General features: G+C 45.4%; 1 protein-coding gene across 3 annotated transcripts in view; it reads right to left on the reverse strand.

Moving 5' to 3' along the window:
• Positions 1–12,116: 12,116 nt before the first annotated feature.
• The window catches only part of LOC127313921 (protein SWEETIE), a 35,313-nt gene continuing 31,523 nt past the window's right edge, over positions 12,117–15,906 (reverse strand). For 2 of the 3 annotated variants that reach the window (XM_051344403.2, XM_071823601.1), the window contains exons 41-48: positions 15,740–15,837; positions 15,534–15,627; positions 15,284–15,419; positions 14,637–14,947; positions 14,411–14,554; positions 14,160–14,324; positions 13,931–14,056; positions 12,117–13,626 (exon numbers count right to left, since the gene is read on the reverse strand). In XM_051344403.2, coding sequence (XP_051200363.1) covers positions 12,664–13,626; positions 13,931–14,056; positions 14,160–14,324; positions 14,411–14,554; positions 14,637–14,947; positions 15,284–15,419; positions 15,534–15,627; positions 15,740–15,837 — 2,037 coding nt within the window. In that variant the 3' untranslated portion in view covers positions 12,117–12,663. The remainder of the gene's footprint in view (positions 13,627–13,930; positions 14,057–14,159; positions 14,325–14,410; positions 14,555–14,636; positions 14,948–15,283; positions 15,420–15,533; positions 15,628–15,739; positions 15,838–15,906) is intronic. The other variant, XM_071823603.1, reaches the window with a different exon arrangement.

A 15,906-nucleotide genomic window follows, 5' to 3' on the forward strand; every position in this document is an offset into this window, starting at 1 on the left:
GGTGGGCCTTGGAAATCCATGCATCCCTCGAGACAAAGAGCTCTTCGTCGTGGCTACAAAAGTCTCTATCAGAAATGGAAAGAAGACGCTTTTTTGGGAGGCTCCTAGGCTAGATGGAAGAAGGCGCGCCTAAAGATACCCCCCCCCCCCCCCACACACACACCACCCCCCTCATTTTAGAAGGCTCACAAAGAAGGAGATGCTCTGTTAGCAAGGCTTTGGAAGAAAACTTTTGGGTCAGAAAAATCAACACGCATGATGGCCTCTCGCTTGAGAACATCATGCAATTTTCCAATCTTCAGGAAATCCTACAACCGGTGCACATGGACCCCAATATTCTGGACTCTATCTCTTCAAATGTCACCAATACTGGATGATATTCGTCAAAGTGGGCGTACAACATGCAATTATGGGTCACCCTAAATCTTATATGCTTTCCCTTGTTTGGAGACCATGGGTTCCCCCCAAATGAAAAATCTTCTTAGTTGATCATCCAATATAGAGTTTGCACGACGGATAGGCTTGATAAGGGAGGATGGAAAAATTGTGGAAGGTGCAAGCTTTGCAACCAATTTCAAGAATCTGCATCCCACTTTCTCTTCAAATGTCAGTTCACCGTCATGTGTGGTCAGGTGTGAGGAATTGGCTCGGACTCCATCATGTCAATCCAAGTTTTTTGCATGCTAGGCGCTCCGCCAAAGAGTGATGGAAGGAAGAGACCCACAATCATGGACAAGGAAGGAAGGCCATGGCTTCACTCGCAATGTTGATATCTTGGGAAATATGGAAGGGAAGAAAGGCGTGTTTTCTGAAACAACGGTTCCACCACGACCATGCTTGTTACAAAGATCAAAGAAGAAGTTGCAATGTGGAGTATGGCGTGGGCAAAAGATTTGAGTAATGTAATGCTGCGAGAGTAGGCGTTTTACTTTTATCTTGACCTTAGGGGTCAAGTTTGGGACTGTAGAACCTCTAAAAGTTCTTTTTTTATTGAAAATATGGCAAATATTTTGCCTTATTTCAAAAAAAAAGGAGGGAGAGAGAGAGAGAGTGAGAGAGAGAGAGAGATAGAGAGAGAACAGTGTTTAGAATTGTTGTATGGCTCGGTTCCTCCATATGCATGGACCAAAGACGGTTGTAACATTTTGATCTCTTAGTATATGTAGAAGTGGTTTAAGAAAATCATCACTCGATGCAATCAGTGACCGCAACTACGCCAGAATAGCAGCAACAAGCGTTTCACAATTTAACAACTTTTTTTCCTTTAGAAATCCTACTTTCCAAACAGACAATAATATGCCACCACCAACCACTGCTTGATGCATGTAAATACACCTGCGGCCCCACGAAAGCTCCTGAGGGACCCTTCTACCCCTTTCACCAACAAGCTCATCATGCTAGCTCCGAAATGAACGGAAGCCTCTTTTCCAAAGGTGGCACAAGCGTCCCTTTCCATCCCAACTATGCAAAACAGTACAAACCTTCTGCAGTTTGATTTCCATCCACTCTAAGTGTGATCCACAATGTCTCACTCCCACCTGGTGTATGTGCAGTCTCCCTTTCCATTCTGGCTTCAAATGGAAAGGGCAAAGGAAAAAGGTTTATGGCCTGGAGAGGATGAGATCCGAATCCAACACTAGTAGCACAGAAACCTTGTGTAGGTGTGATCCACTAATGTAACATATGGATCATGTGGCTTCGTTCTCCGTTGCTGCGATTACAACGGCACAACATCAGATCGGGAATCGGCCGCTGGATAAACTTAGGTGCATGTTAGTTAGATATAATTCAAAAGGACGTGGTGTTTTGGCACGTAGGTGCATATGAACCTACTATACAAAATGCAGAAAAAAAAAATTAAAATGTCAAAAAATTCTGAGATAAAATTTCGCGTGTACATTTGGACATTCTCTATTCGCGCACAAGTTTTCGGGGAAAACAAACATTTTATATGGTCTGTGTAAAAAGACAAAAAATGTCCCGTGAATAGTGATATTTGAACATAAAAAATTGTATTTTTTACATGGGACACAAAAATTGTTCTTTTTTTCGCAAAACTTGTGTGCGAATATAAAATATCTAGATGTACATGGGCAATTTTATTTCAGAATTATTTAATATTTTGAAATGTGTTTTCACACAGTGGGTTCATATGCACCCATGAGCCGAAATGAATATCCCAAATTTCATGTACTTGTTGAAACTATAACGTGGACAATTTTTTATTAAGGAAATATATTAATATCAATTATACTCAGCCTCTACAGTAATGTAATATAAGAGCTAGTTAAAACTTTAAGTGTGCACACAACTAGGAAAAAATACATTAACTAGACTTGATTGATTTATAGTTTATGCTTATTTCCAGTCTGAAGTCATGAAACTATTTGAGAAAAGTTGTAGCTGTAAATTGTGGAATGACATGTGAATCAGAAAATAATGCACACTTACTATTCTTGTGTCACGCTGAAAAAGTTCAGACATTATCCGAGTTTGGTGGGCATTGCAAGTGATTATATCATTGGCGGGAGAAATGAAAGGCTAGAGATAAATGTCACCTTTTATGGAAAATTCCTTCCTGGCTTTATCAGCGATGTACTGTTAGCATATTCTTGATGTCATGTCATCGATCTGTCTCCGGATGATCGATCCTACTCAGCTTTATAAAAAAAAGGTTGCAGTCTACGTTTTCCTATCCGCTGAAAGGACTTTGTCCACGCATGTGCGGACGCGTTTTGCCCTGCTGGAAGGGAGTACGTTGATAATGCATCTGCGAATTACAAAGTTACGTTCAGATGTTCTTCTTTTCTTCTCATTTTGGGGCATCTGTATCGGGGCGACGCTCCGCGTCGGTTCGGTCAAAAATGCACCTGCACCGCCCTAGCGACTCAAAGCATAGTGACCGAACCGTTCGCAGAACACAAACGCGACGCATATTTGTATTTTGGATGCGTCTTGGTGGACGTTGCGCGGTCACGCCGAGTGTCTGCTCGATTCTCTCACGGACCCACTTGGCAGCGACCTAGAGGCATGTTTCGAACGCATCACTTCCGCAGCCGTCGCTTTCGCGTCTGCGCCGCAGCTTTCGCCATCAATGGGTGCCGTCATCAATGGCATCGTGACCCCCGCGCGCCCGGTCTTTAAAAAGCGACCAGCATCGTCTCTGAAATTGCCCACACCAGCTACACCTCCGCTCCCACCCTCACCACCGCGCCGTCGCATCACGATGGGAAAGAAGAAGCACGACTCTAAGGCGTCTGGCAACGGCGTGAAGAAGGATCCGTGGACGAACAGGGTGCCGCTCCCTGTCGATATTGCGCGAGTGTTGTACACAAACTGGGTGTCGTGCGAACGCTGGGGGGGTGCGTGCACCTGCCTCGCGGCGGCTGGCAGCTCAGCTTCCGCTGGGTGCCTGTCCCGCGGGTGCCTCGTCGTGAACCGGAGAGGAGCGTCGAGATCTGCCGCCGGACCTCCGCGATGATCATGCCTTAGCCGTGGACTCCAATCAATGGCACACCTGGCGCGAGACCGAGCAGGACCCGAGGAGGAAGGCGGGCTTCCTCGGCGATCGAGACTTCCCATTTGAGCGGCCACTGGGGCATGCTGCGCGCCCGCCTCGTCGTTGAACATGGCAACCACCGTCTCCTCCTTCGCCTCCCAGGACGATGATGTGTTGGCCTACCACAACAAGGAGGCCAAGGACGACTCAGCCAACTTTGTCGCATGCGTCTTCCAGGACTGGCAGGCGGCCATGGCGGAGGGTCGGAAGTTCGACTTCGCGCTGCCGATGACCGACGAGAAGATCGAGAGGTTCAGTGTCCTCGTGTCGCAGGTGGTCCGACCAGTACAGCCGCCGCCGCTGTACGCCACCGACATCATACCGCCAGGCCTCACAGAGGAAGAGGCCCTACAACGGGCGCTGCAGAACTCGGCCCCGCACCCGCCGCCGCCTCCACCTCTGTTGTTCACAGCCCGTGGGTTGCTCCACCTCCACCACCGGTGGCACCGACGTATGTTCCGCCGGTTGCAAACTAGGCGTGGTAGATACCGGAATTTCGCATGCTCAACGACGACGATGACGACGACGAGGAGGAGTGGGCTAGGGTACCAGGCTTTACATGCGCCTTTTTGTATTATATTTTTTATTTTCCTTTATTCACTTCGTAAATTATGTTTAAAGAATGCAAAACCAAAAAAAAATTGCGTCGTGTTGCGGGAGCACCTGGTGAAAACGGATGCGTGAGCCAACGCAAACGGACGCGTGTGGACAATTTAAGCATCCGCTTTGCTTCGTCACATTGGAGATGTCCTTAGAGCATCTCCAGCCGCGTCCCCAAAGCGATTGGGGCGCGCCGGACAAAAAAAACCGTTCCAGCCGCGTCCCCCAAAGCCCATTTTTGTCCGGCGCCCCGAGCCCGTCCCTGTCCCACAGGGGACGCACCGGGGACGCCGGACACAACGAAAAGCGAGGCGGGGAGTGGTGGGGCCGACTCGTCAGCGGCACAATAAATTTTTAACCTAACCGTCGCCTACCTCGTGACGGAAGTTATTGGCGGTGCAGTTCCCGCAGCGACGCAGCGACGGTGCAGTTCCCGCAGCGACGCAGCGATGCGTCCCGTCGCGCCTAGCTCTACGTGCCGGCGTTAATGCGCGCCACCGCTCCCCCGCCTCCCTCCGGCCTATAAAAGGGCCGCCTCTCATCGTCCCTCTCACACACAAACCCTAGCGCCTCTCTCCCAAACCCTAGCCGCCACCATCTCAACAAGACTCGACGCTATGTCCGGTAGAGGCGGAGGCCGACCTCGCGGCCGTGGTCGTGGTCATGGCCGCGGCAGAGCTGAACGCTCGCCTCGCCTTCCACGCCGCCGGCTTCATCATCGTCGGAGATGGACGTGGAGCCGGACGTGCGGTTCGAGTTCGTCCTCGTCCTCAAGGGCGACCCGTGCGGCATCCAGAGGCTGCCAGACTCCTTCGCCGACTACGTCGCCGGCGACGATCGCCCGCGCACGATGCATCTGCGGGAGGCTGCGTGCGGCTACTACCGGTGGATCGTCGACGTGATCTACGACGCACGCGGCAAGATGTACCTCAACATCGGCTGGGAGAAGTTCGCGCGGCACCACAGCCTCCAAGCCGGCTTCATCCTCCTGTTCTCCTACTTCGGCGACAGGGACATGAGCGTCAGGGTCTTCGACGAGACGCGGTGCCGCCGGGACTACCACGGCGACAACACTGACGAGGAGGACGACTGAGTGTTCTTTCTTCGCAGCGAACACGTGCACGGAGGTTTCTGGATGTTCGCCTCCTCGGTAGAACCAACAAGGGCACCATCCTCCCGCTGGATTTTCCAGTTTAGGTGACTGGGTGTGCCCTCGAGTGTTCTTTCTTAGCAGCGAACATAGGAAACCTTCGATGCACGGCCTAGTTAGGTTTAGTTTCTTTGCAAAATTTTATATTTGTGTCCACGACGGTTCAAACTATGTATTAGTTTATGGAAAACCATGTGTCTAACTGTGTTTTCGTGTAAACCACGTTCCAAATTATGTATTAGTTTGTGGAAATTGAAATAAAAAAATCAACAAAAAGTATTTTAAATGTTTGGGGGTGGCGTTTGGGGGACGCGGCTGGGGAGCGACGTCTCCCAAAGACGGCACGAACAAAACACGTCCCCCAAACACTCAATCCGGCGCGCTTTGGGGGACGGTTTGGGGGACGCGGCTGGAGATGCTCTTAGTTTTTAGATGCTCCGGCGAGTTTCTGTGATAAGTTCTGATATCACACGCAAATATGCACTGTGATATCGCAGGTTTCTGTGACAAGTTTTGATGCTCTGACAGACGTTTAAATTTTGTAATTTTTTGGAGATTATTTTGTGACCCGACGAGGTCTTAAAAAAAAAGAGCAACCAAACTAGACAAGCTATATGTTCAAAATTGTTGATACCAGCCAATATGCACTCAATCAGTTGTCTTTAGATGAGTTATAGGTCAAGCTTATCTTAGGTTATTAGGAAATTTTCAAATGAGTTTAATCACCGAAATCATTATCACATAAGTACTAGCACACTTAACTACATGCAGACAAGCGAGCAAACTGTGCAGATTTGCACATAGAACAACTACTAGGGCTAATAGTAAGAAGGAAAGCACATACGTTAGATCTGGGTATGCTGTGATTTATGTCGCACATGGTGTTATCAAAGTCGCTGATTCCGTGAAGGCCAGCGAGTGATGAAGAACTTGAACAATAGCAATTAGTCACGCCGAGATGCTTTCTAAAAACCTTATCACCTGCCTCCCGATGCAGGATCTGAGCAGACGGGACTTTGAAGGCATGCTCTCCCTGACAATCATGCACGCGGTCGTCGGGATGGGGAAGACAAGAGGACGGTGCAACAGTTGGAACTCCAATGATAGAGAGACAGAGAGAACAAACTCACACATTCAGCCTCGGTATAGCCTGGGATGTGGAGGCGTCTGCCTGCCTAAACCGATACACGTCAAAGGTAGACTCTTGAAGCATGCATGCTTGACAGTATACCGCAGGCCAGCCGGTGCACATTGCAAAAAGGAAGTCCTCCTCAAAACCGGTTTTGAATCTAAACTCGAGTCACCAAACGCAACGCGCGTGCTTGCGATGAATATCAAAGCGAGCAGCGGAGGAGGAGGAAGAGTGTGTGCGTGAACTCCTTCCCTTCTCATCCAGTTAATGGGTCAAGAAAATCTTTCCATATAAACCACTTCAACTCCCTCTCAATTAGCAATATGAGACTAAACTTAGTCACCACAGTCCCTATCCATCTGCCATAGTACCGGGCCTTGAGATTTTGGAAATTGTAGGTTACATGGGCTGCCCAAATGGTAGCAGCCCATCTACATCTAACAATCCCCCACCAGATCTCAGAGGCACATAATATGACACATTGGTTTCAATCATTATTTAATATGCATGTGTTTCGGTGGATACTGTTAAGTTGAACTTTCACCTAGGTAAAGAGCTACGCTTAACTACAACTGAACAATGGACTAGGCCTTCCATTCACAACCTTGTGTAGCAAGTTTCACTCAATACCGGCTCGGTACCAAGCCTTCATAATCTTCCCTCGGGTGGAGCTTATAAGTCATACGCCTCGGACGTTCTTGATCTTCCTAGAGATTCACCCAAATCTTTCGCACTATGAGCAGTGTCGCGCAATATGAGCAGTGTCGCTCACATATGTGTGTTCTTTTCAAGATCACCCCGTAGTACAATGTCTCCGGCTCACAAAGAGTCGCTTAGAACACATCAAGACATAGTCATCCTACCTTATAGTGGCTATGAGAGAATTGCATTTGCGGCGGAGTGGGAGTTAAAAGTTTCTCTCGACTTAGTTGCCCCAGCTTGTTTTCAGACGTTCTAATTCACGGGATATCGGATCACATGAATTGGGTTACCCCTTGGACAATCACGTGGGTCTCAAACTCATCTCCATGGACGCAAGGTCTATTATGTTCCTTGATAGTCCTTTTGTGAAAGGATCTGCTAGTTTTTTAGCCCTTTGGACATAATCCAATGCTATCACTCTAGAGTTGTTCAGTTTCTGACAGACTTCAGCTTCCTCTTGACATGTTTTGAACTCTTCATATTATCGTTGGAGTTGTTCACTCTGACAATCAAAGTTTGGTTGTCATAGTTCATAAGCATACACAGTGCTAGTTTCTCAACCATAGGCAAGTCTTTCAAGAGCTCATGATATCATTTCGCTTCAAAAGTAGTTGTATCTAATGATGTGAGTTCTACTTTCATTGTTGACACCGTTAAGATGGCCTCCTAGCAAGACTTCTAGGAAACATCGCCACCACCAAGAGTGAATACATATCCACTTGTGGCCATCATCTCTTCAGCTTCTGAGATCCAATTTGAATCATTATACCCTTCAAGTCCTCCTGGAACCCGGTATAATGAATTCCATAGCTCATGCATGGTTCCCTTTAGATAGTGTATCACTCTCTCAAGAGCATGCCAATGATCATCTGCTTGGTTGGCCACAAACCGGCTTAGTTTGCACATAGCAAACAAGGTGACAGGCCTCGTAGCGCAAGCTAAATACATGAGTGAACCTATTTTTTGAGAGTATGTTAGTTGATCCCTCGCTGCCTTCTCATTCTTTCAACGCAATACATTCTGAACATAATAAGATTGCACAACTGCAATCCCCTTATTCTCAAGTCACAATGGCTTGATGTTTAAAATGACAACAACTTCTCCAAGGTCTTTCATTTCAAAACATTTATTTCAAAACATTTAGATAAGATGGCTTTGACCTCGATCCTAAACCTTTTTTAGGCTTGTCCCAAAAATTAGTATATGTCATCCACATACAAACATAAGAGAACTTCCTCGCCCCCACCATGGTGGTAGTACACACATTTGTTGGCTTCATTTGAAACAAAAAAAATCACATATATCAAAGTTATTTCAAACTTCTCATGCCATTGTTTGCGAGCTCGATTGAAGCCATACAAAAATTTATTTAACTTACACACCTTCCTTTATTAACCTTTCAGTGCAAACCCATCAGGCTATTCCATGTATATTTCCTCGTCCAACTCTCCATTTAGGAAAGTTATCTTAACGTACATTTCATGAAAGAGAAGACTCTCTGAGATGGCCAATCAAAATTGTGGTCAATCTCGCCACATGCGAGTAGATATCAAAGAAACCTTCGCCTTCCTTTTTGTTTTAGCCCTTGGCTACAAGCCGAGATTTGTACTTACCATCATCTCGTAGCTTCTTCTTAATACATATTTACATCCTACAGGTTTGCACCCATAAGGTCGTTCAGCTAAATCCCAAGTTTCATTATCCAAGATGGAGTCCATCTCAGTTCGAACCGCTTCTTTCTAGTAGTATGTATCCAGAGATGCAAGAGCTTTTGAAATGGTAGTGGGTGTATCATCCACTAGGTACACAATGAAATCATTGCCTAAGGACTTTACAGGCATTGGTCTCTTGCTCTTTGTGGGAGCTTCATTGTAATCCTCCTCATTCGAATATGAACTCTCATCATTACATTCTTCACCAAGCATCATAGGAGTTTTAATGATTGTACCATATTCACCCACTCCCTATTTCACCATAAGAAATCTATAAGCAATGCTATGATCCAGAAGCATAGCCAAGAAAGATACAGTCCACGGTTTTCGGTCCAAGCTTACGCTTCTTGTTGATTGGTAAATTATCCAAGCAACCCCAAGTTCCACAAATAGAGTTGTCTCTTTATTCTTTGTTGGAACACGGTTTAGGACATGAAACAAATTCAGTATAGCCTCCCCCACCATTCCTTGGTAAGCCGGCAATGTCTAACATGGCGTTAACCAAATTTGGTTAGAGTCCGATTTTACTTTCCGCAATCCCATTGGATTGAGGGTAATTGGAAGGAATCCTCTCATAGATTATACTATGTTCCAAACTTAATAAATTGAAATCATTAGAAAAGTACTATCCACCATGATCAAAGCGAATCATTTTTATCTTTCTTTCAAGTTGATTTTCAACTTCCGCATTATAGATATTAAATAAATCGATATCCTCATATTTAGTTTTCAGGAGATACACATAGATGTACCTAGTGGAATCATCGATCACAACGAACCTCAGTTCCACTAGTGTGTTTGTCTTTTGACCTCGCCTTCTCTCTGACATCCAGAAGGGCAATGGTGTTCTCAACCGAGAACTTGTGCCTCTAATGTTTTAGGGAAGTGCTAAATTAAGTTCCTCCGCGAAGGAGGAATCTTAGCGACAATGCAACCCACGACAAACTTGTCTGCTGGACTTGAGGAGCTCAAGTTCCTTTGCCATGATATGTAGCTCATAAGTCGGTTCTTCTACAGATCGGTTCTCAACGGTTCTTTAATCGTTGAACTACACCATAGCATACAGTTCACCTCCGGCATCAGCCGCACCGAACTTAGCGTCCAGCTCGTCTCACAATTCCTTCCCATCTCAAATATGAAGATAGGCGGCGTCCACCAACTTTTCAACAAGCACACTCAAGACGGCACCCACAAAGAGAATGGTGGCCTCCCTCAACCCTTTCTCCTCATCGGGAGAAAGCAAATGTCTCGGAGTGCCAGCAGCTACCTAGTACACACTCATAGCAGTGAGCCACAAGATGGTCTTTATTTTTCATCTCTAAAATGAAGCCCAGTAAACGGGCTCGATTTGAGCGTAGCAACGAAGTCAAACGGTTAAAGTTACCTAAACATATAAGGTTTTTGAATTGCTAGTTTATTAGGAAACTTTCGAGTGAGTTTAATCACCAAAATCATCATCACATAAGAACTTGCACAACGAGCAAACCTGGCAGATATGCACATGCAACAACTACTAGTACTAAGAATAAGAAGGGAAGCACATAGCGGGCGTGGGAAGGCCACCACTGCAACATCACCAAGGCTTTGATCGATGTCGCCCATGGTGTCATTGAAGTCACCAATTCCGCAGAGGTCGATGAGACCGCAGAAAGCCGGATATGATGACGTGAGCTGGCGATAAAGAACTTGAACATCAGTGAGCAGTCACGCCGAGATGGTCCCCCAAAAACCTTACCGCCCTCCCAGTGCAAGATCTAACAGATGGGATTTCAGAGGCATGCTCTCCCGTACGATCATGCACGCGATCGTCGGGATGGGAAGAGGCATGCTCTCCCGTACGATCGTGCACGCGATCGTCGGGATGGGGAAGACAAGAGGATGTATAGCGGTTGGAACTCACATTGTGTGTGTGAGAGAGAGATTGATTCCCGATATAGCCTAGAATATGGAGGCGTTTGTCTGCCCAAACCTACACGCGGCAGAAGAAGACTCTAGAAGTCACATGCATGTTAATGCATACACTCCAGCCCAGCCAGGGGACTGAGCAAAAAAAGAAGTCTTCCACAAACCGGCTATGAACTCGAAGTCAAGTTAAAATGCGACCAGCGTGCAATGCGTGGCGAAGCTAACGACCAAGGGGACCACGCATGAACCCCTTTTCTCACTCACTTATGGTGTGTTTGGTAGCCCGGGCCAAATGGAGACATGTTGAGTGCATCTGTTATTTGATGGGTTGTATGTGGTGAGACTAGCTGAGAAGATCTAAAATTTGCAATCGAGTCCCTATAAATATAAATAAAAGCAATCAGGTCCCTAATAAAAGCAATCAGAACCCTAGCAACTTTGGGCTGGAACTCCGGCGAGGTGTTGGAAATCGGGCCAGCAGAAGCAGCTCGTCCATGTGTGCATCCCGTGGCTCTCCAGCTAGTCAACCCTCGCGTGAAGAACAGTTGCAGCCCATCGTGTGCGCATTGGGAGTTGGGGGAGCTCGGGCGCGGCGGCCATGGCGCATCGAGCAAGGCGGAGCTCGGGCGCGGGTGGTCATAACGCGTCGGGAGAATGAGCTAGGGCGTGTGCGGCCATGGCGCCTCTAGCCGAGGCGAAGCTCGGGCGCGGACGATCATGGCGCATCCAGCGGAGCCTCATCCACATGGAGCTACATGCGGAGGAGGGCTAGAGCAGGATGAGGACCAGCCTCGTCACCGGCGGCGAGCCGGAGGACGCCGACGCGAGTTATGGCTCTCCTTGCTCCAACTCGGCCCGATGCTCACGGGAGAAGGAACAGGAGGCAAATGAGATAGAAAAAAGTGGGGGTGGGGGCCCTGACACGACTACAGTGTTCTACGAGTATGAGTTTGACCTGACTGCATTGTGAAGCTCGGTTTCAGCTTCTCAACCCAGCTTGGCTGAGAGGTGTTTTTGGTACGAGGTGGGTACTACTGAGCTGGCCCAACCCGGGCTAAGAAACAATAAATAGTGGCATGAGCTAAGTTGAGATAGAGCCGAGGTACCAAACACACCCTTAGTTGAAGAAGAGCTTCCCTTATAAACTACTCCAACCCTAAATGGCATAGTATTGAGCCTTGAGATTACATTTAACTAAATGGGCCGGAGCCCATCTACATCTAACAAGGTAAACGAGTTTATGTTTAACGGTTAAATGTCAACATTAATGTACTGCAAATATTCCTTTGTCGTAGATTAACTCATAAACTGCTATTACCGCATCAAAACATGAGTATGCTGGGCACACAATCAACCTCATACAACATACTAAGTGTATCTAGGATGTCAATAGAATGTTATGATCTACATCATGTTCCCATACAGACATGGTATTAGGTGGCCTTGTATTCTCAGCACAATGATGAGGTCAAAAATTGAATGCTGGGCACAAAAACCGTAATAGCACATACATGTACAACCCGCATCTAAGCTCCACAAGTATTGTAAAAATGATGTACAAACTCTACAGCAACCCAAGACCCAACAAAAACACGAGAACAGGCGGTGGGATGCACACAATCCACGTGGAAACTATGCAAGTCCAAGTTAATGTCTTGGGTGTGAGATTTAGAAATTACAGAGTTCTTCGTTTGCACATAATAATGAAGAAGTATTGTATCCTGGAGCATCACCGCAACTCCATTTTAGACTGCAGACAGACTGCAACGGTAAAACTTGAGCTCAATCAAGGTGAGAAGATAAGGATTCTAAGGGTTTCCAACCTTTAGTTTTCATTTCCTAAGTTCTGATAACCATACTCAATTTTCTCCAGTGATGTATGTTGTCTACAGAAGTTCCACGATTAGGAATCAGAGCTTTTGTCTACAGATGATTCTGGTTTTGTGTCGGCATCATCAGGATGTTTGTTGGCATTGCTCGTGCTGATAACATTTTCTGACATGCTAGCATTCGTAATAAGGACGCTAGAGGAAGGTGCTAACTCTTCCTCGCAACCCTTACCATCATTTATAGAGATCTTATTACCAGTTGATACTGTATCACTGCTCCTCTTAAACTCATCAACTACAGCATCGGAGGGAGTCCTCAAACTGCGTGAGGAATCGTCAGCACAAGCAATATTTTCATCAAGGGCATCTCCCTCGGACCTTTGAGTTCCTCCAAAAATGTCGCTGTTGTCTTCAAGTGTTGGGTCAGCGCCATCATCTGCTAAGTCTCTTTCTTCAGAAACAAACTGGTTGTCATGATCCTGCTGCAATTCGCTCCCAACTTCGTTCCTCAGAGCATGAGCCCATGGCTCGTCGCAATCAACTACTGGATGTCTTGGGACTTCCTCATCATCTTCATACGACGAATCTAGGGATTCCATCTTGGCCTGTGGCTCAAGACTGGAGCATTGTGAAGCAGAGGGTTCCCCGAATTCAGCATCAACAAATTTTATGTCTTCCGTTGCACCAGCCACAGCGTCCGTATCACAAATATCTTCATTAGTATTTTCCTGGGGAGTCTGTTCTTGATGAGAACTTCCAACCGAACCATGTTCCAGAATAGGTGAAACAACTAGAGCAGAATCTGCATTATCCTTCGCAACAGTTGCTGGAAGGGATTGAAAAGTGTCCCAATCATCATCCCAGTCATCATCACTAACTTCGTTTCCATCCTTATCTTCAACTACTTCAGCTCCAGACACTATGGCTACTGGCCCAGGTTTTTTACTGGTACTATCCTGAATATTCTGCTCTGACTGTGCGCTTGTATTCACCGGCACCATTATCTGACCATGGCTGACAGAAGCTCGGATCATGTCCTACAATAAAAAAGCAAAAGGATGGGGTACTTTAAGATGCAAATAATGCAGATATTTTACTGCCCAACACAAAGAAATTGCAAACACGCAGAAATTGCCCAAACCCACATCCAATCAAAAGAAAGCAGCATTGGAGCTGGATATTTAGCAACGGTCATAGCTGAAGATTTCCCAAAGCACTCAAATGATGAGGATGTATTGCAACATGACAAAATCTTTAAAAATTCATCATGAAGATCAGGATCAAAATGATGTATAAATTCCATGTGATACATGCCAGGCAGCAAATACTAATGCACAATACCTGAAGTTGCTGCCTTTTTGTAGGTGGTGCTGAAAGCATTACATCTTTGATCTGCATGGCGGCTGATGGAATCTGAATAAAATGAGAGAACAACTTCTTGGAGATGGTATTTACTTCAGTAAGTTCCTGAAAGAAATCGGTTTAGACAAACATTAACAATTCCAGACTCGATAATATATGTCCTGATCACATGATGAGAAATTGGGATTCTTTTTTATTGATTTGCTACCTCTGAAGCATCATCACTGGACAAAAAGGAAACCATCAGTAAGGCGTCCAGCAGAAGTATTGTAGCCTCTTGCTGGTATTTCTGTGATTGCGCTAGAGTGTGGAAGAGGAAAAGCAATTTCAAACAATCATCAATGATGTTTACAGATTCCTTGCTTGAACAATTCTGGAGAAAGAAAGTTGTCAAAGAATGCCATCTGATTTCCTAGAAATGTTAACAATAACAAAACTAATAAAGCTACCATACAGTACCTTCAATGCAGTTTGCATCAAATAAAACACATCTTCTAGCAATTCCCCAAGTAGTATCATAAAAGAATGTGTCTTTGTTTGTGAAGCTTCAGTTAGCTCTCTCTGTGCACAAGTTTTCAGCACATGTATCACCAGCATTTGAACCTGCTTAGTTAAACCATCATGTTAGCTTACCAACACAAATTGAGATGTTAGGTGCACGTACTAGGAAAAGCCAGTTTGATACCTGCAAGTTGGTGCTACAAAGTGATTTCTGAATAACGTGTATGCAATGCCCAAAGCTATCCCACATGTGCACATCATTCTTAGTGCCATTTTCAGTAAGAAATCCAATCTCATAAACAAGTTTTGCAAGAGAAATCACTTCTCCCAAACAAAAGAATAGTATCTTTGCCAATAGCCTGTAAGAATCAGAAATCTTGTTTTCCAGCATTGAAATCCTATTATCACATTCTGTGCACAAGTATGCCACCAGGCTAACCAAAGCTACTAAGGAAACTTTTGGATTGCTGTATGCATCACCTGGTTCGACTCTTTCTACAAAACAAAGCCATTATATTTAGAAGAGTACTCTTGGTCTGCATATTTCACAGAGATAAATTTAAAGCTGCCATTTCATTGTGGCAAGATTGTGGTTTTGGTATATCTGGCGAACATACATACACGTATCCCAGACTGGTTTGACCAGTCACCAGTAGTTTACTGAACAATGAGATGGGTACAGACAGGACTTTCATTAATTTAGCAGCTTACCTACTTATCATGTTGCAAGACAATTTTAAAATATGCTGATCTTTTAAAGACACTAGCAAAATGTTTGATTAAGGAAAGTAGATCATCGGCAATTAATTCAAGAATGGCTTAAGATGGTACCTCTAAAACACCGTTTCATGAAAGGCAAGATACTTTGCAGAAAGGAGGTGATATTTGACAAGCATATATCAGTTGAGACTAGGTGAAACGATTGGTGTGATGTGGATAGCAGCACCATCATCAGCTTCCACAAATGCTGCCACATGAATCAGGTTGTTAGATTTCATACATCACAACCCTTTGAATGGCATCAAGGCATTTTACAGCAGTAGAATTAAGGATATTAGCTCAGGTTGCCTCACATCACTACCTTATTTTTCATTCGACGGCCCATAGTCTCACTGGCAAAACATATTTGAGGAAGCAATGTGTTACTTGACCTTTCCTGAGAACTTCCAGCACTGCTGTAGTGAGAAAAAAGGAACCAATTGCCAATATTATCTCAAAGGAACAAAAGGTATAATCAGGAGCACAGAAAATGAGATTTGGAGCTAAGGACATCACCATGAGAATTACCTTTGAAGAATCATTGCAAGACAATGAGAGTATAACTCCAATGCAACAAGAACGAAGTCTTCTACCTCAAAAAACTTGTCTGGGCAGAGTCGGATAATCTTCGGGAGGAAACAATAGTTAGTGAGGTAGCCATGATGTTTTAAGGCACAAAGGTGCAATGTTCCCAC

The sequence above is a fragment of the Lolium perenne genome, chromosome 7 (genome assembly GCF_019359855.2).
Source record: "Lolium perenne isolate Kyuss_39 chromosome 7, Kyuss_2.0, whole genome shotgun sequence".
NCBI lineage: Eukaryota > Viridiplantae > Streptophyta > Magnoliopsida > Poales > Poaceae > Lolium > Lolium perenne.